At 40.9% G+C, this 26,507-nt stretch overlaps 1 protein-coding gene across 1 annotated transcript in view; it reads left to right on the top strand.

Moving 5' to 3' along the window:
* TPH2 (tryptophan hydroxylase 2) overlaps positions 1-26,507 on the top strand; it is a 97,356-nt gene that overhangs the window by 40,015 nt on the left and 30,834 nt on the right. The window contains exons 7-8 of the mRNA XM_033221252.1: positions 2,378-2,513; positions 18,911-19,037. Of these exons, the coding sequence (XP_033077143.1) occupies positions 2,378-2,513; positions 18,911-19,037 (263 nt within the window). The remainder of the gene's footprint in view (positions 1-2,377; positions 2,514-18,910; positions 19,038-26,507) is intronic.

Raw genomic sequence — 26,507 nt, 5'->3', positions numbered from 1 at the left:
ATTATGCTAAGTGAAACAAGCCAGACACAGAAAGAAAAATACTGCATTATCTCATATGTGGAATTTGGAAATGTTAAATACACAGAAGCAAAGAATAGAACAGTGGTTACAAGGGGCAGGAGATGGGGTAAGTGGGGAGATACTGGTCAAAGAGTACAAAGTTGCAGTTAGATAGGATGAATAAGTCTAGAGATCTTTTTTTTATAATTATTATTTTTTAGACAGAGTCTTGTTCTGCTGCCCAGGCTGGGGTGCAGTTGCGCAAGCTTGCCTCACTGCAACCTCCACCTCCTATGCTCAAGCAATTCTTGTGTTTCACCTGTGTTCCCTGAGTAGCTGGGACTACAGGTGCGTGCTGCTTATGCCAGCTAATTTTTTTATTTTTAGTAGAGATGAAGTTTTGCCATGTTGCCCAGGTTAGTCTTGAACTCCTGGCTTCAAACCATACCATCCACCCACCTTGGCCTCCTAAAGTGCTGGGATTACAGGTGTGAGCCACAGTGCCCAGTAATCCAGAGATTTAATGAACAGCATGAGGACTATAGTTAATAATACCATATTACGTAAGGGAAATTTGTTACTAAATTTTATGTGCTCTTACCACACACACACACATAGACACAGACACACATACACACACGTGCACATATAACTATATGAGAAGAAAGATATATTAATGAACTTGAATGTGGTAATCATTTCGTTATTGCAGTAAGTCCTCACTTGACGTCATTGATAGGTTCTTGAAAACTGTGGCTTAAAGTGAAACGATGTATAACAAAACCAATTTTTCCCCTCATCAACATTATGACAGTACAACGTTGAAGGAATGATGTTATTCTGGGCACTGCTTTATGTCATTTCACTTAAAGACGCAATTTCCAAGAACCTTTCGATGACGTTGAGGACTTACTGTATGTGTGTATCAAAACATAAAGTTATACATCTTAAATATATACAATTTATATTAAAAAATAGAACTGCCGAGACGGGCGGATCACAAGGTCAGGAGATCGAGACCATCCTGGCGAACACAGTGAAACCCCGTCTCTACTAAAAATCCAAAAAACTAGCCGGGCGAGGTGGCGGGCGCCTGTAGTCCCAGCTACTTGGGAGGCTGAGGCAGGAGAATGGCGTGAACCCAGGAGGCGGAGCTTGCAGTGAGCTGAGATCTGGCCACTGCACTCCAGCCTGGGCGACAGAGCAAGACTCCGCCTCAAAAAAAAAAAAAAAAAATAGAACTGCTCTTGTGAGAAGAGAACAGAGCATAAAGCAGCTATTTAAAAATAGTCATGTGCCACATATAGACTTTTCAGTCAACAATAGACCATATGCATAGTGGTGATCTTATCAGATTATAATACTGTATTTTCACTGTAACTTTTCTATGTTTAGATATGTTTAGAGACACAAATACTTACTAATGTGTTACAATTGCCTACAGTATTCAGTATAGCAATGTGTTGAACAGATTTGTAGCCTAGAAGTAGGCTGTACCATCTAGGTTTCTGTAAGTACACTCTATGAGATTTACACAACAACAAAATCACCTAACAATGCATTTCCTAGAATGTATCCCCATTGTTAAGCAATGCACGACTTTATACAACAACTTAATAAAATGTGTATTTGGAAAAAAAAAAAAAAAGAATAGCCCTTCTATTGTAAGTTTTCTGGGCCTTCCTGAGAAGAAAACATTATGTAGCCCTTAGACTGAGAACACTCACAACTAATTGAATTAATGATATAGGGCAGTTTTATAGACTTTATTGTATTCTTACTTTGTTTCCTCTTACCATAAACCAATAGAGCATGTAGGGCTTTGGTGTACCTCTTTAAATCATGATAATTAAATATAACATCACAGAAAACAATATAGAATGAAGGAGTTAGTGAGTATTGGCAATAGAAAGCCTCAGTGTGAACTGACTTGAAGATGCTAGTGAAGGGGGTGCTTAGCTGTGTGTCACTGAACACATGCACACAGAAGAGATCCCTAGGAAGGTCTCTTAGAAAGATACCAGGTAATGTGTGGTAAGCAATTACCACACAATTACAATTAGATTGTAATCAATTTATCTGAGATTTCTTATCCTAATTGGGCTTCTGAATTTAAATCTCTAAATACTTTTTTCACCCTTCTTTTCGTTTTTTTGAATGTCTTGTTCTCCTAGAAACCATCATTTGAGAGTGATTTTAGTCATCAGAAGCACCAAACATGATAGCTGTTAACAGTATATGTCATTCAGTTGTCAAGAGGTTTATGACCTTGATTACTTTGTTTCTGGATCTTCCTTATAAATCGTAGAAGCTTCTGCTTGGGCCCTCAAGTCTTGCTGGGTTAATATTTAGTAGGCTCTTTCTGTTGCCTTTTTAGAAAGGTCTGGCTTCACCGTGAGGCCGGTGGCTGGATACCTGAGCCCACGAGACTTTCTGGCGGGACTGGCCTACAGAGTGTTCCACTGTACCCAGTACATCCGGCATGGCTCAGATCCCCTCTACACCCCGGAACCGTGAGTACCTACATTAAAGCCCAGGCCGGACAGAGACCACCACACCACAAAGTGGTCAATGATCACTTTACTTGAAAATGACTTAGGCCCTGTTTTACTTCCAAACTAATTTCTTTAAGTCAGTGAAAGTCACATCACTCACCTAAAGAAAAAAGGGCTCACTGAAGGTTCAGACTCCTCAGCTGGGTCCGTGGGGCTCCTGATATTCCAGCTCTGGCTCGCTGCTCTAGCTTTACCCCAACACTGAGCCATCTGCTTGGCCAGATCTCCATTTCTGATGGGGAAGAGAAGGCACAGAAGTGTAAAGTAGACACTAACACATGGTCAGAACATGTGAGGCTCTCTCATTAGGAGGCCTCTTTCATGTGAAGGAGGTTCATGTCCACACACCATAGCAACTCATTACTAATCCCGTCTCATCTCTTTCATCACCTCCAAACTCAGAACTCTGTGCTTTGCTCTGCCTGCCATTTTAGTTTCTTGAACACTTCTCTAGTCCTGCCCATCACCTCCAGATATAGATGAGGTTTGTGATTTTTCTCTGGTTCTGTCAGTTTTCCTTTGGGGCTTTTTATCCATTCTCTCCTGGACAATGGGTAAGCTGGAAGTGGGGAAGCTAAGAGGTGGTGCTATACTGCTCTGACATGGGTAGGAAGCAGGAGTAAGCTGGGAACACCCACATGTTAATCATTTGGCCTAATCACACATGGGATTGCACAGTCTCCAAGTGTGAAATGCCCTATATCGTATTTCTTTGAGTGCTTTAAAATATGTAACAAGTATTTACTGGGAGACAAGTACATGCTTGGATTGTCTGGGAATGAGACAGCATTCCTGCCCTTCCAGGTGAATGGTGAAGACAATGGTTAGCGTACAGACAGACAGATAGGTAATATGGTGTCAGGTGTAAGTGCTTCCATAAAGTGCTAATTGATTTGTTTTTCTAAGACCACCAGAGCGGGCACAAAAGAACCAGCGAGTAGGCAAGTGTAGGAGCAAAACTGCAAGTTTATTTTGGTCACCTAAGGTGTGGGGAAGAGGTCTGTTGGCCTCCGGCAAAGAAGGCCGACAGAGTCCCCTGATGGGGCTCTCGGACCGAGTTCCTGCAGTCCTGACATCCCGACAGGAGTGGAGGACTGAGGAACGCCACGCGTGGCGTCCCTCCGGAGCGGCTTTTCTAGGAGTGGGAGGGCAATAGGCGGGGCACGGGCATGTGGGGGGGCGTTCCGCAGGTGCGACCAGGTAAATCTTGGTCTCTTCGGATTGACGTCACCTGGCGCATGCCCGGTTGGTCTGCACCTTCCCTGGGCGCTGGCTGCATTTTCGCGCGCGCGGGAAAAGTTGGTGAGGAAGAACCCGGAAGTGCACCATCTTGCCTCCGTTCGTCCAAACACTAATAAGTGCTGTGAAGACAAAGAGAGCATGGGGAGGAGACAGAGAGTCCTGGGTGCTGTTTTTTTGGATTGGGTCAGTACAGCTTCTTGGTAAACAACATCTGAGCAAAGACTTGAATGTGTATATGATGGGGTGGAGAATTTCAGGCTGAGAGAACAGCAAAAGCAGAGACCCTGAGGCTGGGAGCTCTGGGGTTCTTTTGCCTTCCTGGGCTCCATTAAAAGGAGTGCCTTGCTTTAATCTTACCCCACTGTTCTTCAGGCCACTCAGGGTATCACTTTGCTTATGATGCTGCTTTGCTTGAATGCACTTGTGGTTAATGGGTTGCCATGGTCTTCACTGCGGAGCAGAGAAGCTTTTGAGGTTCCAGCAGTTAAGTAGCTGATGGTAGTGGAAGTGAGCAAGGATAAGTCAAGTCTCTGAAGCACCCCTCCTCTTCCTAGGCTGGCATAAGGCTCACTGTCCAGGTAGGTCCCTGTCGGGTCACTCCTTTTTTTTTTTTTTTTTTAAAGCTTTTTTCAGCTTCCCTGAAAGTGTTTTCAGGGTAAACAAAGGTTACTTATAGGACCCTAGACATTTGGAAAAGAAATGCTTCTTTCAGTGGAGTGAGTGCTCAAAGAAACATTGTCAGAGTTAGAAAGGCAATCTCTAAATCTAGCCCAGAGGGTTTACAAATGGCCCTGTTTACAAATAGAAGGCACTTTGTTAGTTCCCATTGAATAACTGGCCCTCCTGAGACCTGTGATAGCGTGCCAAAAGGTATGCAGAGAGAGAGAGAGGCAAAGAAATGAGATGTTAGCCACAGAGGATAATGTGTTGCATTTTTACCAAAGTACTTTCGGCCAATTCATTCAGCAAACATTTATGTGCAATGCTAGCAGGGCGGTGCAGTGGATTCAGAGATAAATAAAATATAGTAGCTTTTCTTTTTTTTTTTTTTAAAGCAGCTCACATTCTGGCAGCAGAGATAGAAACATAAATAACTAGAAAATAGTGTGGTTAGGGTTATAATTAGTGTGTGTACAAAGTGCTGGAGAGCACAGAGGAAGGCACAGTCCTGAAAGACTTTTCAGAGAACGTATAACCTGTGTGGGGGTCTGGAAGGATGAGCAGAAATTTCATTTTTGTACAAGGCTGGGTGGCGGGGGGAAGGGGAAGCTTTCCAAGTCAGAAGAAACAGCAAGTGCAAAGTTGTGGAGACACGCAAGAGGCATACATGTGCAAGGCTTGTTAGACCAGAATAGCCAGGGTACAGTTTGTGTATTGGGGATGAAATGTATCTTCAGGCCATGTTATAAATGACCATTTGTCAAACTAGGACATTTGGACTTTATTCTGTAGGCAATAAGGAGCTATCCAAGGTTCTTAGGCATAATCAGGTATGTGTATTGGAGAAAAATGACTGGGGATAAGGACTGGGGAATTGTTGAGAATGAACAACGTGGAAAACCAGCTGGGGAGCTCACATTCTATGAAGGAATATAGTTCATAAGGTGTGGAGCTAGATGAGGTCAGAGGTATAGTACAAGAGGGCACCTATTTGATGCCCTCTTAGCACCATAGAGATGGAAGTAACAATATCCAGTGACTACAATAGGGTTGAGATGAGGGGAGCCTAAGGTAAGGCTAAGGTTTTTGTTTGGGACGCTGAGTGGAAAGTCATTTCTAATAATAACTGAGAATACTGGAGGAGGATCAAGCTTGGAGGGAAGAGAAAAGGAAAGAGGGAGGGAAGAGGAGGATGGGTTTAGGGTATGGTGTCTGTGAGGTGCCTATGGCTGGAACCTCCAGATGGAGAAGTTTCTCATAGTTACAAATAAAGATTATAAGCTCAGAAGTGAATACAAAGCACCCACAATAGATTTGAGTAATCATTTTTCTCCCAAGTCTCCTATGACTACACAGATAAGAGGAGACTAAGTCAGAGGGTGGAAACTTGGGATTCACTAACTTGGGGTTGTTTTTATAAGCCCTTTATTTTTTGTGGGTTTCATATCATTTGTATTTTTTTTTTGACAGAATCTCACTCTGGCACGTGCAGTGATACAATCTTGGCTCACTGCAACCTGTGCCTCCCGGGTTCAAGCAATTCTCCTGCCTTAGCCTCCTTAATAGCTGGGATTACAGGCATGCACCACCACACCCAGCTAATTTTTTGTATTTTTAGTAGAGATGGGGTTTTGCTATGTTGGCCATGCTGGTCTTGAACTCCTGACCTCGGGTGATCCACCTGCCTCGATCTCCCAAAGTGCTGGGATTACAGGCCATTCATTTGGTTTTTTAAATTATTACTTTATGAATAGGTAATACATATGCATAATTCAGAATTTAAAGTGCACTAAAAGGTATATACTGTGAACAGTGAGTTTCTTTCCATCCTCTGTCCCCTTGATACCCACTGCATCCTCTCCAGAGGCAACCACTGCTACTAGTTTCCATTTCATCCTTCCAGAAATATACTATGCAGACAAAATTCTCTGTAAAGATCTTTTTAATCCTTGTCTATTGCAAAGTCCTAAGTCCCTTCTCAGCCACATAGTTTGAATCTATGGGTACTATACTGGGAGGGATATTTCCTGCCCAAGCACTTTCACAGGCATTGTCTTTGTAATGAAATCCCATTTCCTCAATTGAAAACCAACTAGAGGGCAGATTCTCCAATTTATGAAGTTCAGCTTGGCTACTGTGTTTGGTGCTTGTACTGTGCTTCCAAATAGCTGCTTTCAATTGCTGAACTGTTGTAGTGGAGGCTGCACTAATGAGACAAAGGTGAGCCCTGAAGACCCAGGTAGAAAGGAGCATGAAGCAACAAAAAAGACATTATCTGAAAAGAGAATTTTATTTTCGCTTTCAGTCTGGTAGAATGGATTTTGCCATCACAGTTTTCAACACACATTGGATTTTAAACGTATCTTCAACTTCTTTTTACATTTTACAATTTTAAAGGCTCTGACTTCTCTAAACCTGGTACACTGGAAACCAAACCTCACCATTACACAATATATTCCTGTAACAAATCTTCACATGGACCCCCTGAATCTATCAAAAGAAAAAAACAGTGATGGCAGATTAGACTGGTTTCCTGAGGGAACGTTTTCTGGCCTGAAGAACAATAGAGAACCCCTGGTGAATTAGTGACTTCTGGTTTTCCTGGTGGGAGGAGCTGTTTTCTATGCATTAATGCCTGGTTTGAAAGGTCACAGATCTGCTAGAAGAGGAAATGGACTCTTGCCTTTTCTCCCTTGGAGCAGTGCCTGAGGCAATGATTCTGCATTTCAGTATTGCCTGGCTGCATGCTTTGATCAGCTGTGATTGCAATGTTCTCACTAATCGGGTAAGGAAGTTTGCAAATAATTTCCTTTAAAAAAAATCAATTGGGCCAAATTCAAAGTTGTTCCAATAATACCTAATACCTTCCCTCTCACTCACTGGAATGAGAGGGAAAGATGCAGAGTTTCAAGTTATGTAGGTATGTGAGCATCGCCCGGCATGTGTACAGTGGCAGAACAAAATCTTGAGAAGTTCTAAATCTCCCTGATCTCATTTTTGTCTCTCTGGGAAGTCCACTGTGTGCTCTCTCATGCTATGCCCTCCTGCCACCTCATCTTCTTTTAGAACAGGGTTACTTGCAGATCTGAGGCAGAGAGGGTGCAGTGTATCAGGAAAGCAGTCCTCCTTCAACCCTGGGTCCTGTGGATCAGGAATGGAGAATCAGGCAGAGAGAGGAAAGAGAGAGAGAGAGCGAGAGAGAGAGAGCGAAAGAGATGGCACAAACCCTGGCAACTAGCAGAGTGTGAGCCCCTAAGGTTTATGGTCAGATGCCTCAGTGGCCTGTTTAAAAGGCAAAGTGGGGGTGCAGTCTGCTAGGTAGGAATGATAACTCACAGTTCTTTTCACTGGCTGCCAGCTTAGCATATATGGGTGCGGTGTTCTATTTCTAATGCCAAGGCAGCACCCTTTGCTGTGTTGTTCCTATTCCACACATCTCTTCTTTTCTGCTGGCATCACTTTTCAAATCAAAGAGCAAACTTTCAGCATTGAGGAATAATTCAGGGCACCAGTGACTAATACTGCAACTTATATTGCCATAATACAATGAAATACATTTGTGTTAAGGAACATCTTTTTTGTTGCAGTCGACCAGTTTAGAGGCAATTAATGTTATTTTTAAATATAACTGTTTAAAGGCTTTGTAGTCAGGTGATTTTTCTTATAATTGCTGCTGTTTAATTTTATAAGAAAAATAAAAGTGCATTATTTCTGACACTATTTTTCATCCGTTTCTAAGTAAAGTAAATGAATGTTTTGCTTAACCCTTGCTTATTAGGAAAGCTTGGTTGCTCCTCTCTTGATTGAACAGACGCCTCTCACTAGGTCCATAATGAGAGGAAAAATACGAAGTTTTCTTTCCCAACTTTTCCTCCTTGTTCCCACCTGAGAGGTTCTGGGACTTGGGCCCTGGCTGTTGTTGGTGTTTTTAATATCGGGCCTTGCTGAAGTCATCTCAGCATGGTCTTCCTGCAGAGCTGGGAGGATAAACCAGAGCTTTACGGAGTTTAACCTGCATGCCCACGAGCTGTGTTTAGCTTAAACTTGTTCTTTCCCATAGGACATGCGAGCCTGGTGCCAAGCTTCCCGCTCATCCACCTGGCTTCTTCCATAGCACTATTACCATTTTTGCTGCTCAGGATTGCAGAGCAGCATTATTACTGGTGATTCTTGGAAAATGGCATGTTCCCAGAAAGCCGGTCCCATCTGGCCTCCCTTTCCTGCTTTGTAACTGGTGCCCATACCCTCAGTTTGGTAGCCATCCTCTAACTTAAGTCTGGTTTGGGCTATACCGAGGGCCAGTTAAGATGTTAGTGGCCTCAAGACCTGAAAATACTTGAATTCCTTCCATCCTCCAGCATAGATAATCTTGACAGCAACCACAACAGCAGTAGCAACAATACTTTTACTATGAATAGCAAACAAACATGTCTACTATATATCAACCGGACACAGGTTTCCTGTTAATAGCACTAGACACTATTTTAAGTGTTATGTATGGATGAACTCACCTAATACTACAACACTTTTAGTTGTTATTATTATTATTCTAAGCTTATAGATGAGGGAATGAGGCACAGAAAGGTTAAATACATTGCCCAAGGTAACATAGCTGGTAAGCACGTGAGTCAGGGTTTGAAATTTTGGAGTAACGTCAGCGCCTGTGGGCTTAGCCACTATTTTGTTAATCAGTAACACTAAACGGAAATACTCACAACTTATTTCTATGCTGAAGGTGAATAGCATTTTTGTTGTTGTTGTTGTTTTCCAATGGCACATTTTATAGAAGGGATTTGAAAAGACTCCTTTTTTTTTTTTTTTTTTTTTTCCAGACAGAGTCTCACTCTGTTGCCTGGACTGGAGCGCAGCGGTGTGACCTTGGCTCACTGTAACCTCCATCTGCTGGATTCAAGTGATTCTCCTGCCTCAGCCCCCTGAGTAGCTGGGATTATAGGGGGCCGCCACTACGACTGGCTAATTTTTGTATTCTTAGTATAAATGAGGTTTTATCATGTTGGTCAGGCTTGTCTCGAACTCCTGACCTTGTGATCCACCCACCTTGGCCTCTCAAAGTGCTGGGATTACAGGCGTGAGCCACTGTGCCTGGCCTTGAAAGGGATACTTCCTTACTTTTATTTGGTGACCCTGATTTGCCAGAACCATAAGACTGTTTATGGCTATTATATAGTTTAGTTCTGTGCTGCTCCATCCAGTCCTTAGCCCAACTTCCCGGCTCCTTGGAGGCCCACCCTCTCTTTTGATCTTCACAAGGTCACAGTTGGTCTGCCCCATTTATCAAGAGGAAAAGGCATCTGCTGTCTCACTGGGAAAAAGAAGGGGACAGCACCTCTCTACAGTATTGAGCATATCTTATATGCTAGGCTTTTCTAAGCACTGCAGACCCAAATATGAACATGGCCTCACCTCTGTCCTGGAGAAATTTACTCCTTCTTAAGTGCTAAAGTACCTTCTGAAAGGGCAGATAGGAGACTGCTGTGTCCTCAGGCAGAAGGACCTGCTTGCCCAGAAATGTAGGCCCCACTCTCAGCTCCCAGTGTGACTGTCAGTAAGCCATTTAACCTCCCTGTGTGAGCGATGATGAAATAACACTTTGATCTTTGGAGAGAAAAAAGCTTTATAAAAATACCAAATAAGTCCACCCTTACTCGGCACCTCTTAAATTCATGTGGAGGGCTAATGTGCATCATAAAATTCCAGTGTGTCCTTAGTTACAAGGCCACATTCCTAGACCTGGACTCCCAAGTTTTCAGTCATAATATTGTGTCTAGTTTTGTGAAGTGCCTAAAAGCAAAAATAACCCCTGAGGCTTCTTATAGAGTCTTTTGTCTCAAGAGCTTAAGCATTCTAACAATATACATTCTACTTTTTAGAAATCCTATACATTATTTAAAATGTGCAGTGTGAAACCAAAATTGCATCTAAGTGTCTGCTGGAACCCTGTTTTTGTTCTTTTAGGCTGTTTTCTGTAGTGACTTGGGATAAGGCTTCAATGCTTCAGCCACCCTTTTTTTTTTTTTTTTTTTTTTTTTTTTTTTTTTTTTTTTTTTTGCCAATTCAAAGCAGGATTCCTTATGTCACTCTCCCCTACCCCTGCACCCAGTTCTGTTTTCCTTGTGTGGAGCCCATAATCCAAAATTAGCACTCAGAAGTACCTGGCCCAAATCAAAATTCATATTCCTTCAGCACTCTGTAGTCAGGGAGAAGTTCATTATATATTTTCAGGTATTGAAGACTGAGATGACCAGGGAGAAATTTTTCCAGGAGTATTTGCATTTTTAAATTGCAAGTTCAGAAGAAAAAATCCAAAATGATTGAATTTTATGCAAGAAAGAAGTAATCACTGTTCATACCTCTTTACTACCGTGTAGAGAATTACATCTATGGATGGGCACAGAAGCCACCACAAGAGAGAAGGAAAGAGGGAACAGACATTTCCCAAACACATTCTGTTTGTCTGGCATCATCCTACTCATCTCTATTAGGTCAACAGGATTTTCACCATTTTACAGATGGCAATTCCAAGGTTCAAAGAAGTCAGGTAATTTCCCTAAGGTTACACAACTAGAAAATAGCAAAACCAAGTTCTGGTCCAAAGCCTTTATGTGACACTGGAAATTAGGAAAACCATACTAGAGTTTCACTTGGATTCACTTCTATTTGGAGCAACAGAGCCCCATCATCACCTGGTCTATTCAGGTGAGTTAAAAAAGCAGTTATTGAGCATATCTTATGTGCTAGGCTTTTCTAAGCACTGCAGACCCAAGTATGAGCATGGCCTAATCTCTGTCCTAGAGAAACTTACTCCTTCTTAAGTGATAAAGTACCTTCTCAAAGGGCAAAACTTATTCAAGTATGATAGGCTTAGATATAAATACAATTTAATGTAGTGAATAATAATACCTAACTGATGGGAACTAAGATTTTCCATGCATTCTCTTACTACATCGTTTAATAATGTAAGAGATGGCTGGGTGCGGTGGTTCACGCCTGTAATCCCAGCACTTTGGGAGGCCGAGACGGGCAGATCACCTGAGGTCAGGAGTTTGAGACCAGCCTGGCCAACTTGGTAAAACCCCGTCTCTACTAAAAATACAAAAAAATTAGCTGGGTGTGGTGGCGGGTGCCTGTAATCCCAGTTACTTGGCAGGCTGAGGCAGGAGAATCACTTGAACCCGGGAGGCGGAGCTTGCAGTGAGCCGAGATGGGGCTACTGCACTCCAACCTGGGTGATATGAGGGAAACTCCATCTCAATAAGAGAAAAAATAATGTAAGAGAGAAGAAATCTTACAATCTCCATTTTATAGATGAGAAAACACTATGTCTGTGCTGTCCAATATGGTAAGATGTGGGTACCTACATTTATTAATTAAAATTAAAGTACACATTTAGTTCTTCAGTAGCACTAGCAACATTTCAAGTGTTCAGTAGACACCTGTGTCAAGTGGCTATTATATTGGATGGTACAGCTACAGAACATTTTTATTGTTGCAGACAGTCCCATTGGACAGTGCTGCTCTAAGTAATTTGCCTACAAAAGAATATGAGAGATGAACTTAAGTCTGACACTAGGGTATATGATTTTGACTATTGTGTTATATTGCTTTCTTAATTACACTGAACTTGGAGAGGTGGAGAGAAAGTTAAATATCTCTTATTTCTTCAAGAAATAAGAAATACTTCAGAAATGGTGGGTTTATTAGGTCATGCTTGCATTGCTATAAAAAATACTCGAGACTAGGTAATTTATAAAGAAAAGAGGTTGAATTGGCTCATGGTTCTGCAGGCTGCACAGGAAGCATAGTGGCATCTGTTTCTGGGGAGACCTCAGGAAGCTTCCAGTCATGACGGAAGGCAGAAAGGGAACAGGCACTTCACATGGCGAAAGCAGGAATGAGAGAGAGTTAGAGGGGGTGTGCCACACACTTTTAAATGACCAGATCTCGGGAGAACTCACTCACTATCCTGAGGACAGCACCAAGAGGATGGTGCTAAATCATTAATGAGAAATCCACTCCCGTGATCCAGTCACCTCCCACCAGGCCCCACTTTCAACATTGGGGATTACATTTTAACATGAGATTTTGGTTGGGTACAAATATCTAAGCTATATCAGTAGGGAGCTAGTGACATACCAAACAGAGTTTCCATTGCAGTCTTTCTGTGGTCCCTCTAAGAACTGGAAATTGTTTCTTTTGATGTATCAGGAAAGTTTGTACTTGCTATTTGATTGCCTTTTTCTGAAACCAGATGGTGACTTTTGCTAGGAATTATTCTAAGATTATGCCTTGTTTACTTTTAAGCCTCAGTTCCTAATATAGCACCTGGTATAAATAGGCACACAATGAACTAAGTTTTAAGAAAGACAACTAGAATATCTGTCAGTCTTAAAAGAATTGTAGTAAAGAAGAGAAACATCAGTGCACGTCCATGTGATTCCTAAGGGAAAAAGCAAAGAAGATTTTCTCCAGGGCAACATCCAGGTGCCCGACTAAAAAAAAAAAAAAAAAAAAGGTGACTTTGTAGCTATACTACGATAGGAATATAAGAAGGAGTGATCATAAGAATTGCCTAAAATCTTATCTGGGTCAGATTTTACAGTATGCTCTTTTAAATCTAAACTAAAGAAACTTGGCCGGGCGCGGTGGCTCAAGCCTGTAATCCCAGCACTTTGGGAGGCCGAGACGGGCGGATCACGAGGTCAGGAGATCGAGACCATCCTGGCTAACACGGTGAAACCCCGTCTCTACTAAAAATACAAAAAAAACTAGCCGGGCGAGGTGGCGGGCGCCTGTAGTCCCAGCTACTCGGGAGGCTGAGGCAGGAGAATGGCGTAAACCCGGGAGGCGGAACTTGCAGTGAGCTGAGATCCAGGCGACAGAGCAAGACTCCGCCTCAAAAAAAAAAAAAAAAAAAAAGAAACTCTGTATATGGCTCCAAAACAAGCCCTGAGAGAAAGTTGCCTCACTACCAAGTTAATTCCCCTTATCATCTTATGCAATGAAAGCAAACTAAGTCACCTGTCTGCAATGCAGCCCAGTGTGTTATCCCACATTATTTGCATTTACCCACCAAATGTTGTGTGAAAGCCGAAAAACGCACCCTATTTTGCTTCCCAGCTCATCCTCCTGCTTCCTTTTATTAATGCAAAGTTTCCACTTCTCCCACTCATCTGCCTTTCCTTCTCTTCATGATTTAGCTAAAGTGTTGGCTTCTGTGTCGTGTAGAGCAAACAAAACCTATAGAAATACGTTTTAAAAGACAGATGTGCAGATTTGGGATGGGAAGCAAACATTGGACGCTCACTCAATGCCTCGTAAAGGCTTTAATTTACAGCAAAAATAAAAAGGAGTTGTTCAACACGTAGTGCAAGGAGTCAGCTTTGAAAACTGATGAGAGGAGAAAAATGCCAGACTCATTTTGAATTTGAACTTAACAACCAGAACCCTTGTTTCTTCATAGCAAAATGATGGCTACTTTCTTGGACTGAGTTAAGAATTTCCCAGAGACATTTCACCGAGGCTCCTTTGTGGACCTATTTCTGCAGGCTTTAGAATCCCCCTAGCAGGGCTTATCAGAGAAGATTCCAATTTAGAGCAGCAAAAGTTTAGTGTCTGATATCAGCTCTTGCTTTTTTTTTTTTTAATAAAAAGGAGACATGATGTTTTACAGTGTTAACACCTTTGAAAGGTCTTGCATTTCCAGTGAACAGAGCACGTTTGTGAAAAGGACTCTAAAAAGCATTATTCAGGCAAAAATGTATCAAAGGGATGGGAGTTAAAAAGAGAAAAGTTTGCTGATGTAGAGATTGGAGGCAGCATGTGCTGACAGGTGCAATTATGGCCAAATAATTGAATCTTTTTGGAGAGATCTGGTGAGATAAGGCAATAGTTGTGAACTCACATCAGAAACCTGTTCATAATTAGATACTCAGGGGTTCGGCTGTGGATGATACAACCAAAGTAGGGATCTCAAACTACTTTACATGCAGGACCCAGCGCAGTGGCATTTGCACTTTGTAAAATAGAGTTTAATAGCATAATTTCAGCCCAGCGGACCTTAATTGGTACAGAGGTTAGAGAGAAGGTTTTGTGGTCTGCAGTCTCCTTCAGACTCCCCATAGCCTGGAACCCCTTTCTGCCCCAAAGAGTGGAGGTCACTTCAGCTTCTAAGTCCTCTGGTCTCAGAGAATCTAAAAAATGTAAACTTTTCAAAGTTAATGAATTACTTTTATTAGTAATGTTAAAAATCTTTCCTCTCTGGTTGAAGAATTTCCAGGCACTTCAATTTCCTTTGTCTACAGGTACCTTAGCCAAAGACAGTGGGATAGAGAACAATATGGTGTTTATTTCTGAGAATGTTTCACCAAAGACATAAAATATAATAACCTTGTTCCTGGTCTTGAAATCCAGGTGCTTAAAGCCTTGGACCCATGACATGCTGTGTCCACACTTTGTTCAGGAATCTGAAGGGAAGGTCTTTCTCAGGGTCTCTGCATGGAAATGGAGCTGAGAAGAGGGCACAAGCTAGCAAAATACAGCATGATCATTTCTACTTGTAATAGAGCAAAGGGTATCTCTGAGGTTCCATTAATAATTCTGCTAGACATCTCGCTTCAGGCTTTCATTCTTAATGAAACAATATAACTTACTCTGCTGTATTGTATGATTCTTTTCTTCCAAATTTATAACTTCTTTTATCCTCTTCTTTGTGTAGTTAGATTACTTTGTCATTGTGATGGTATTAAAGGTTCTTAAGTCGGCTAGTGAGTTATAGGTTTCTGATAATGACATCTTTTTTTTTTTTTTGAGATGGAGTCTCGCTCTGTCGCCCAGGCTGGAGTGCAGTGGCCGGATCTCAGCTCACTGCAAGCTCTGCCTCCCAGGTTCACGCCATTCTCCTGCTTCAGCCTCCCGAGTAGCTGGGACTACAGGCGCCTGCCACCTCGCCCGGCTAGTTTTTTGTATTTTTTTTTTAGTAGAGACGGGGTTTCACCGTGTTAGCCAGGATGATCTCGATTTCCTGACCTCGTGATCCGCCCGTCTTGGCCTCCCAAAGTGCTGGGATTACAGGCTTGAGCCACCGCGCCCGGCCTGATAATGACATCTTAACACTCAGGTGATAGCTCCTTTTTCTACCATGGAGAACTGACTCCTGAATGTCTTTGGATCTCTAGTATTTTCCTAACTGCTAACTTTTCACCTTACCTTCTACCAGTAAGCTTTCGGACTCTATTAGTATCTAAGTAGACAGAAGACTGTCTTTTGGATTGGCCTTCTTGAAGTATTTAACAAGTTCAAAGGTAAATTCCATATTGCACCAAGCATCTAACACCACTGTAGCTTTGACCTACCCTATTCTCTTTTTACGTTATGAAGCATTTAGCACAGTGCCTGGCTCATAGTAAGCATTCACTATAATTGTTAATTTAGTTTCTGCTCACCTTGTTTATGCAATGAGAGAATACTCATCATCTTCAGTATTTTCTTGGAGTTGACATAGTGACTAATTTAAAATAATTGTTGCCACATCTTCTGCCTGGATCAGTGGGGGCTCTTTAGCATTTACATCATGAGCCACAATGGAGGTTTTCAGATTTTTCCATGGTGGGTTACTTGATCTTAATTCCAATATTGACGCAGGCGGCATGACCTTTTAAAAAAATTGATCAGAAGAATGAGTCCATAGGGTCCACTCCCGGCTTAGAAGTATTGGACTTCTAACTGAATCAAATGCACATGGAGAAGGAATTAGTTACCCATCTACCTCTCAGTCACCACCTTCCATTATTCTTCAGTATCATGATGTAATTTTAGTGGGATTAAACTTGAGCAGCTCTCAATTACATAATCACATTCAGTTGTAGTTTTAAGTACTGGTTGCTTGAAGCTTGCTAGGAGAGCTCCTAGAGTCATCAGTTATGACAGTGAATCTCAGCCCTGGCTGTGTGTTATTATCACCTGGTGAGAGTTTTAAAAAAATGCTCAGGTTTATCTCAGGGGGCCTGACTGAATTAGTCTAAGGCAGGGCCTAGTCATTCGGTAGCTTTAAAACGCTCCTCAAGTGATTTGGAAAGTTGAGAAGCACTGAGTTGGAGGAAAAGAGACTTAGGAAATACTGACTACATTTCTTACTTGTGCTAGCTAGCTTGGCTAAACTCTCTTCCTACGGCCTAAGCTATGTATGCCCCAGCCCTTTTCTTGCTTACACCATATCTACAAATTGAAACAACAGAGAGCAGAAAGAGTGTAGGTTTGGAGTTCAAAAAATTTGATTTCAAACCTTGTCTCTGGGCTGGGTGCAGTGGCTCATGCCTATAATTCCAGCACTTTGGGAGGCCAAGGTGGGAGGATCGCTTGAGGTCAGAAGTCCAAGACCAGCCTGGGCAACATCGTGAGGAACCCCCCACCTCCACCCCTGACATTTCTACAAAAAATTAACCAGATGTGGTGGCATGTGCCTGTAGTCCCAACTACTTGAGGGGCTGAGGTGGGAGGATCGCTTGAGCCCATGAGGTCCAGGCTGCGATGAGCTGTGATTGCACTACTGCACTCTAGCCTGGGCAACAAAGGGAGACCCTGATTAAAAAAAAAAAGAATTGTCTCTGTCTTTGCTAAAAGTGTGGAAGCTTAGGAAAAGATTCTTAGATTTACTAAATTTTAGCTTCCTCATTTGTTAAATTGAAATAATAAAGCTTCTCTTATTTGTATTTGTTATTCCTTTATAAAACATGTAAGGAAAGATTCAGTTACCAATGTGACTTGAAAACATTTAGCACATTACCTAGTACATGGTAGGAGCTCAGTATATTCTCTCTCTCTTCTTTGTTTTTCATTTCTTCATATGTAAAACGAAGGGCTTGGATTACATTTAAATGCCCCTATACCCTGAAATCCAGTGCATCTGCTTCTTTGCCATAAGCAATGCGATTGAAGAATAACCACCTCATATTCCTTTTTTTTAAAAAACCAAATTCAGTTCAGTTCATGTACAAAAAAGGAAGTTATTGACACAGTTGACAAGGGATGAATTTGGAGTTTGTTTCAATATCCTGTCCACTATTCTCAATTGGCTGCCCTTTCAACCTGCTCTCTATGAAGTAACTGGCCAAGGTTGGGGATATGGTTTGGGTTGTGGGAATAAGATTTTTTGATTGAGTGATTGAGTGATGCTATCTATTTTATGTGGGCATCAATCTTGGCCCTTGACCATTATTCATTTGCTTCAACTGTGTGACCATCCAACATACTTTATAATTGTAATAATGGTAGCACCTAGTATTTGTATTCTAGCACCTATTTGAAGTGATAGATTTCAGAGGGGTACAAGTGAAATCAAAAATATCTTTTAATTACTACCTAGGTAATTGGTGTTTTTTTTCGGTCAGTAATTTAAAATGTTCCTGCATCTCAATCCATTCCCAGACAACCACAGGGGAATTCATCCCATTACAGCTTGGTATCATGGAACAGTTCATTATTCCTGGCAATGACTCAGGAAGGCATCTGCCTTGTATTGTTGTGAAAGATACCTGTCTTTTGCCCACTTATCTGGCTCCAAATGAAAGCTCAGACAAATGAGAGGGGTTCCAGGCTTCTATTATTACCTAGTTCAGGCTAACCAAAGCAGAGAACTGGGAGATTCTTATAGTGTGTTATCACAAGAAAGTTGCTTATATTAGAGGTATAAATCATCTACTGGAAAAGCTACTTTGATGATGATGACAATAGAATCCTCTGCCATTACCCATTGCCTGGCAAAGTGTTACAGAGTTGCAGTGCAACTTAAGGGTTAACAGCAACAGTTTAAAAATCATGACAAATTGGATTCCAATTTTGCCTTCCTCACTATCTATAGCAAGAAACAGCAATTTTTTTTTTTTTCTGTAAAGGGTCAGCTAGTTAATTATTTTGGCCCTATGATCTCAGTCACAACTACTCAACTCTGCAGTGTGGTCAAAAGCAGCCACAGGTAATACACAAGTGAATGGGCATGGCTATATTCAAGTAAAACTTTTTTTACAAAAACAGGCAATGGAACAGATTTGGACCATGGCTGTTGTTTTCCTATCCCTGATCTACAGGATCCTGTGCTAACAAGTTACTTCAATTCTCTAAGGTTATTTTGAGAATAAAAGATATAATGCATACAACAAAACACTTACCATGTACTTGGCATATAGTAAGAGCTTGAAAATGGTAGTTGCTTTTATGTTATTAAAATATTGTATATCATATGTTTTAAGTGCTGTTGATTATGAGATGCACTGGGATTTCAGACATATTAAAATGATTAAAAAGTCCAAGCATTGATAAACTATAGTAACTAATTAATTATAGTGACAAAGTCTTATTTAGGATTTTAAGTCTTGTTCTACCAGTGGTAATTTAAAGCTTCTTATACAGCATATCTTTGTGATGTCTTTTTTTGTCAGAGACACATGCCATGAACTCTTGGGACATGTTCCACTGCTTGCGGATCCTAAGTTTGCTCAGTTTTCACAAGAAATAGGTCTGGCGTCTCTGGGAGCATCAGATGAAGATGTTCAGAAACTAGCCACGGTGAGTTCATTTTCAACTTAAAACCAGTTCTATTTATGTCCATTTGTAAGATAAAGCTTCAGGGTTATTGACTGTGAATTTTAGGTAAATTTTCTGGAGAAAGCATGGTGAACTTACCTTTTCCTGTGTTGTATTCTTTTGAAGCACAATGAGTTCTCAGCTTATTGACCACCAAAACATTTGTATTTTATCATTCTTGTTCAGGAGTCAGCTAGAGATAAAGGGCTAGATAGTAAACATATTAGGTTTGTGAGTCGTAAAGTCTCTGTCAGAATTACTCAGCTCAGCCACTGTGGTATGAAAGCAGCCACAGACAACAAAAAAGTAAATAAATGAGTGTGACTGTGTCCCAATAAAACTTTATTTATAAAAGCTGGTGGTGGGCCAGATTTATCCTGTGTGCTGTGGTTTGCTGACCCTCACAGAAATATTAGTAACAGTAAAAGGCATACATTTATAATAAAGTAGGGGTTGCACCTGAAACTGTCTCTGATTATTCTAGATGGTTGTAGTCAGACATAATTTGAGTCAACAACCAGTAAGACACCCAGGCTCAACAATTATTCTAAGTACAAAGCCAGAAAAAGATTTAATGGATGTTATAGTATCTTTCTAAAACTGAAGTTCTTCTGAAAACAAGCAATATGAGAGGAAAGGTCTAATGTTGGCTGCTACCTTTAAGATGCTGAAGGACCAGATCTAGCATGCTCATATGCCTTACCCCAGCTCCATTTCTAAGGGCCCAGGAAGAGAAAAAGCAGTTTTAGCCAACCCATTACCTACAGGGACCAGTCAATTAGCTTAGTGAGCAAAACCACCAGAGGATGAAAAATGCATTCTTAAATTGTATGTAGTCAGCACAGGTACACAACAGTGGCATATTTGATATGCAGGAATATTCTTCATTTCCGCTCAGAAATAAGTTTTCTCCTAGATTTCTTAAAAACACACAGACCTTTCAGTACATCTTTTGTTTCCTACTTTTGATAAAGATATAGGAACTGGGAAATATTTCTCAACTAAAAGTTAAATAGCAATGCAAAAGCCATGGCAAGGACCTCTGGGGTCAGTATGGAGATGAATAAGCCCTGGTGGTGGCTGTGGTGGACGAGGGACAGCGTGTCTCTTGTATAGTAGGTTCTCAGCTTCCACCGCTTGTTGCCAGAGGTGGGATGCAGGACTTTGTGTTGCTAGAAATCTCCTACATTTTTTTAGAGACTGGCAATCTAGATTTCTAAATGAAATGTAATGATTTTTAAATGTTGGATTATTAAAAAAAATCCCACTATTATGAGTTGAAGAAAATATATTTGTAGACTGAATCTAGATCTTGACTTCCAATGTGTAATTTCTGGTATAAGGATTGTATCTCATGCATATTGGCTATCCATCATGATATAATAAATTATCTCAAAGCTTAGTGGCTTAAAACAACAAACATCTGTTATATCATAATTTCTATGGTTGGAAATTTGAAAGCAGCTTAGCTGAGTGGTTCTGACTCAGGGACTCTTAGGAGGTTGTAGTCAAGATGCTGGCTGGGCCTGTAATTGTCTGAAGGTTTGGGAATTGGCTTCCAAAATGGCTCACTCATGTGGCTATTGGCAGGAGGCCTCAGTTCCTCACTGTGTGGGCCTCTCCTTAGGCTACTTATGACATGGCCACTGGCATCCTCCACAAGTGATGAGAGAGAGTGAGAGCAAGGAGAAAACTGTGATGTCTTTTGTGGCTTGATCAGATGCTGTTCACATTGACCATATTCTGTTCATTAGAAGGGACTCATTTCAGCCCACACTCAACTGGAGTGGAATTAGTTTTCACCATTTGGAAAAAGGATTGGCAAAGTATTTGTGGATATATTTTAAAACCACCATATCGTGAGTTGTTTAGTTCTGAAACCTTGGTTCTGGTTTTAAATGCCTTGTTTTGGAACCTTTTCTGTGCCTTTCAGACTTGCCTTGAATTTTCTGGTTTCATTCTTTGACTCCCTTGCACCTATACCCTTGATCACGGAGCAAGATATATTGCTCACTTGTCTGACTTTGAATAGCCATAAACTGATACTCGATGGCCAGGCTGTGTGGAGCTGACTTGTGTGCGTGTGTGTGTGTGTGTGCATGTGTGCATGTGAACATGTGCATCCAAATAGAGGAGAAGAAGAAAGGCGGGAGTTTATGGATGTAAATGTAGGTGGATCCTCGTGAGTGCTGTTAATCCTTTTTATTGTTTTATTTTTATTATTATTATTTTTTTTGAGACAGAGTCTCCCTCTTTTGCCCAGGCTGGAGTGCAGTGGTGTAATCTCGACTCACTGCAAGCTCCACCCTCCAGGTTCATGCCACTCTCCTGTCTCAGCCTACTGAGTAGCTGGGACTACAGGTGCCCGCTACCATGCCTAATATTTTTTTTGTATTTTTAGTAGAGATAGGGTTTCACCATGTTAGCCAGGATGGTCTCGATCTCCTGACCTCGTGATCGACCTGCCTCGGCCTCCCAAAGTGCTGGGATTACAGGCGTGAGCCACTGCGCCCAGCCTGTTAATCTTTTTTTTTTTTAAAAAGCAGAAACATGAATACTGTTTTATTGTCCTTTATTTTTACAGTCCATCAAATTATGATTAATTAATTCCATCATTCAAATTATATTTATAAGGAATATGACATTGTCCTCCCCACTTTTTGGAAAATTATAGCTTATATTGACAAAACAGATTTTTTAAGAGGAAGTTTGTACTGAATCTTTTTTTTTTTTTTTTTTTTGAGACGGAGTCTCGCTCTGTCGCCCGGGCTGGAGTGCAGTGGCCGGATCTCAGCTCACTGCAAGCTCCGCCTCCCGAGTTTACGCCATTCTCTCGCCTCAGCCTCCCGAGTAGCTGGGACTACAGGCGCCCGCCATCTCGCCCGGCTAATTTTTTGTATTTTTTTAGTAGAGACGGGGTTTCACCGTGTTAGCCAGGATGGTCTCGATCTCCTGACCTCGTGATCCGCCCGTCTCGGCCTCCCAAAGTGCTGGGATTACAGGCTTGAGCCACCGCGCCCGGCCTGTACTGAATCTTTAAAGATGAGAAAAGATAGTCAAGTGGAGAAGAGTGAAAGAGGGAATAGAGGAATAGTTTCAGTCAGAATAATCTCTCTGGTTTGGCAGGGCTATGTTCCTTTATGGGGGCTCTGGGGGATGATCTGTTTTGTTGCTTTTTCCACCTTCTTGAGGTGGTCTTCATTCTTTGGCTCATGGCTTTCTTCATTCCTCTTTAAAGCCAGCAACACTGCATCTCTTCGATCTTGTTTCTGTCGTCTCTCTCTCTCACTGACCAAGACTGAGAAAGGTCCTGTGCTTCTAAGGGCTTCTATGATTAGATTGGGCCTACCTGGATAATTTATGATAATCTTCCCATCTCTCTATGTGTGGCCATCATCAACATCTGCAAAGGTAACAAATTCACAGGTTCTGGGGATTAGGGCATCAAAATCTTTATAGGATCATTATTCTTTGTTTCTACTTTTACACTTTCTGGAAAAAACGAATACTTATACCTTGAAATCTATTTTAGTAGGCCAGCAAATTTGTAGGATGAGTAAGTTTTCTTTAGGAGCTTACATTCCTTAGGATAATTCCAATACTCTTGGCCTTGGGTTGCTTGAGCTCTAACAGCTAAAAACACTTCCATCTGGTAGAGAACATTAGGCCATTAATCATGTTTCACCATCTCTCTTTCTCTCCCTCTCTCTTTTGTTGTCCTTTCCCTGAAATGTACCTGCTTTTTTACAAAAGCCAATTTAAGCTACCAGGTATTCTTTAAATGGCTAAAGGATCCTAGGTACCATGAGGTAGGGACAGGGAAAAAAAAAGAGCTGGTAGTTTCTTCAAGAAACTCACAGTCTAGTACTCCAAAATACAAAAAGCCCAGAGTCAGTATTCTTTTTTATTTAAATACATGAGTAGTTATGTAGAAGAAATGGATTTAGCTGAATATTCATCGTGTGTGAGTGGGTTCTGAGTTCAGTGTTGGAGGCTGGGCTTCAGGATAGGGGGCAGGAGATGGAAGAGATGGTCTTCTCTGTATAGGTCATGGGTAGGAAGGATCAAGTGTCCACCAAGGAGGCCAACCTACCTGCAGTCTTATGATGATTTCGAAAGCTTAAAAAAAAGTGTAAACTTGCAAAGGACTTAACATAAACACTTTAAATGCAGTGAAGAATTTGGGATGGAATAGGGTTGGGTATTTGCCTCACCATGGTTTTGCCTGATTCACTCATTTCTCTTTTCTTGATATTGCTTGAGCTCCCACCCCAACTCACTCTGACTTTCTCTCTCTCATGAACCTTTCAGTTCCAAATTTTCCCAGTTCTATAGACTGCCCATTTACTTCAAATAGTGTTTTGGAGACCAAAGAGAAATTTGGAAGGCTTTTTCTGTATTATGTGGAGAGTATGGAGGAGGCTAAGGGAGATTGTTCCTGAGATGATACTAAAACTGCTATTGACTTCAAGAGTCGCATACCATCCATCAGTTAAAAACAAAGTGAATAGAAAATTGCCAGAAGATAGTCTTGGGGAATCACACACACACACACACACACACACACACACACACACACACAGATTCTAACCAGGCAATTTCAAAGTAAGTAAGCCCTGGCATAAATAACCTGTTGGATACCATGCATATTAATGAACCTCAAGCCATATACTGAAACTAGAAGGCAAATTTAATGACCCATTTACAGAAACAAAAAGTTTAAGAGCTCAGGTCTTACTGGCAGGGATAAAAAGTCCATGGCAGGGGGATAGTGGTAGCTAGCAAGGCCAGAGGAGAAATAGAGGTATTATTAGCTGATTTTCTCAAAGTTGTTGACATTAAGTCTTCTGAAGAAGTAGAGGAAAATGAGCAATGATATGTACCAAAGGAGAAAAATCTATAGAGAGGACAAATGGAAAGCCATGGAAATCACTATTTATGCAGAACAATGAGACAGGCCATATTACTCTTTGACTCTAGGTGAGATTTATATTATTAATGGCTCTGTTTCTATAGTGCTTGTTTTTCTTTGTTTAGTGAATTTAAGCACTTAGGAAAAAGAGAGTCATGCCTAGTGAAAGCAGACACATAATAACTTTCTGTGATGTACTATCAACAAATCCGTCTAAAGAGGAAAACAACCTCCACTAGGATTAATCGGCAACGCCAAACTCTTTGTCCAAAGCAGGTTTTGAACTTCTTGGTCTGGTTTTCCAAGGTACTAGACTATATTGCCTATAGGTACTCTATCTCCTTGCTATATTTCTATAGAATATTTATTTTGACATTTTAATAGTGCTCAGTTTTGAGAATAAAGCTATCTCTGCTGTTTAATAGGGGCAATGGTTTCTATGCCCCGAGAACCATTTAAATTAACTCTTTTGTATCTGAAGAAATTGATGACAATACTTAGAAAATATATTTCAAGTGCATTGTCATACATGTAAATAAATTGCCCTCTGATGGATAATAAATAAGACCACTGGTTGTGGCGGCATTACTCTTTTCATACTCATCATAGCTGTCCAAGGTCTGTGTGTGATAGATATGCAAAAATGCAAAGATATTCCCAATAAAGGCTGCTTAGAGTGTGTGATACTTTTGAGACCAGCTATTTACCACTGTAGCACTAGTGGAAGTGAATTTAATAGATTAGTGTGTATGTTAGGAGCGGTAAACTTCAATGTTACTTCAGTGGCCAGCTAGGTAGCACACACGTGTGAAATAGCCTGATATAAGAAAATAAGGAGTATTAGAGCATGTGGACAACTGGAGAATATATATTATGCTAAAGGGCTTCAAATTCAAAAACTGAAACAAGACAAAATGTTCTTTGGCGGCAAGTGGTGTCTGCAAAAAGCTGAAACAGAACTACAGGCTGTCAATTCTCTGTCCTTGTATCTACAGTTAAATTCTACCTTAGACTATACTATCCTTGAGGGACAAGCCCATGCTAGATTCTTCTTTATATCACATTGTACATTCTCAATTACTGTTTTCTGGACAGCACAATATTTTTCCTAAGACAGCTATTACAGTGTTCAGTAGAGGTAAGTATCTTATTGCAGTTGAGAGGTAACTGCTTTTGAGTTATAACTTTAAACCTGTTACAAACAATGACTCTCATACATATGCACTGAACATGTGTCAAATATTTATTTAAAACCCATTAATGAGGGAAAAGCAGGACGGTAAATCTAGTTCAAAGAAGAATTTGAGGAACTAAGAATATATAGTCACTGAAGGAAAGAATCTTGAAATAAGATGCAAAATGGTTAATGTTCTGCAGGGCAATAAAACTGTAACCTTGAGGTTATCTTTTCTACTGGGCAGAAATTATTTGCATGTCTAGTGGATAAAATAATTTGCAATTTATCGATCTTCACAAATTAACATTGAACTTTACAGTTTGTGGACCCTAATAAATAGGAAATCAGACAAAGATTATATCCCTTGGATCAGTGCTTCTCAAACTGTGGTGTACACAGAGTAACCTGAGGATCGTGTTAAAATGCAGATTCTGATAGAGTGGGTCTGGAGTGAGGCCTGAGACTTGGCACCTGACAGATCTCACATGATGCTGATGCTGCAGGTTCAAGGACCACACTTTGGTAGCAGGAAATGTGAGTGACATTTTAGACATGTGGATCCATTAGACAATAGGAGAGTATGTCTTTCAAAAGGCACATAGTAATCTTTCATCCTTATTTCCATATTTTGCCTGATTTTCTAACAACTGGATGAACAGGATATCACCAGATAAATATCATGAAGTATGAAATGAATGTATTTATGACTTATTCAAGCCCTGTAAACAGACCTTTTCATCTATGAGAGCCACGTCATTGCTTCTGTTTTGTGTCTCTGCTCTCATCCTCTTCTGTCTGCTGTTTTTCCATATGACTTACATTATTTGTTTTTATACAAATACACAAACAGAAATTTACTGATCAGATGAATTTAGGAACTAGTCCCTGAAATATATTGATTTCCCTTCCCCCAAATGTTAGAAAATGTAAAGGGGCATCTTTTGTCAAACAGTACAACCCATCCTATGATGCAGATGGCTTCAATTCAGTCTATTCATTTCTCATATCATAAAGGCATTTGAAACAGACAAAGCTGTGAATCATCTGTAGGGGAAAGCAATCAGTATGAATACACCACAGATGTTTCCAAAGCAGAATAAATCGGCCTCTGGCCCAGTTGGAAGTTTTCCTCCACAAAAGTTTTAGGTGATCCATTCAGTTCTGTCAACCCTGAAACATGTTTACCTTCACTTTCTGATTGAAGGATTTCTGTTACTGGGTCTTGGTAATGCTGATGAGAGGAGTCTTGGCTAAGGGTAATGAGGGAATAAGGAGTCTTTCCCAGAACCAGTTCCTGGAATGTTAGCCTTATGGCCTTATGAAATGGTATTATGAGTTCTGTAAAAGGAGAGACCCATGGGCA

Source organism: Trachypithecus francoisi, unplaced genomic scaffold (assembly GCF_009764315.1).
Source record: "Trachypithecus francoisi isolate TF-2019V2 unplaced genomic scaffold, Tfra_2.0 Lachesis_group11, whole genome shotgun sequence".
In the NCBI taxonomy this organism is placed as follows: Eukaryota; Metazoa; Chordata; class Mammalia; order Primates; family Cercopithecidae; genus Trachypithecus; species Trachypithecus francoisi.
This window is presented reverse-complemented; position numbering and strand designations above follow the sequence as displayed.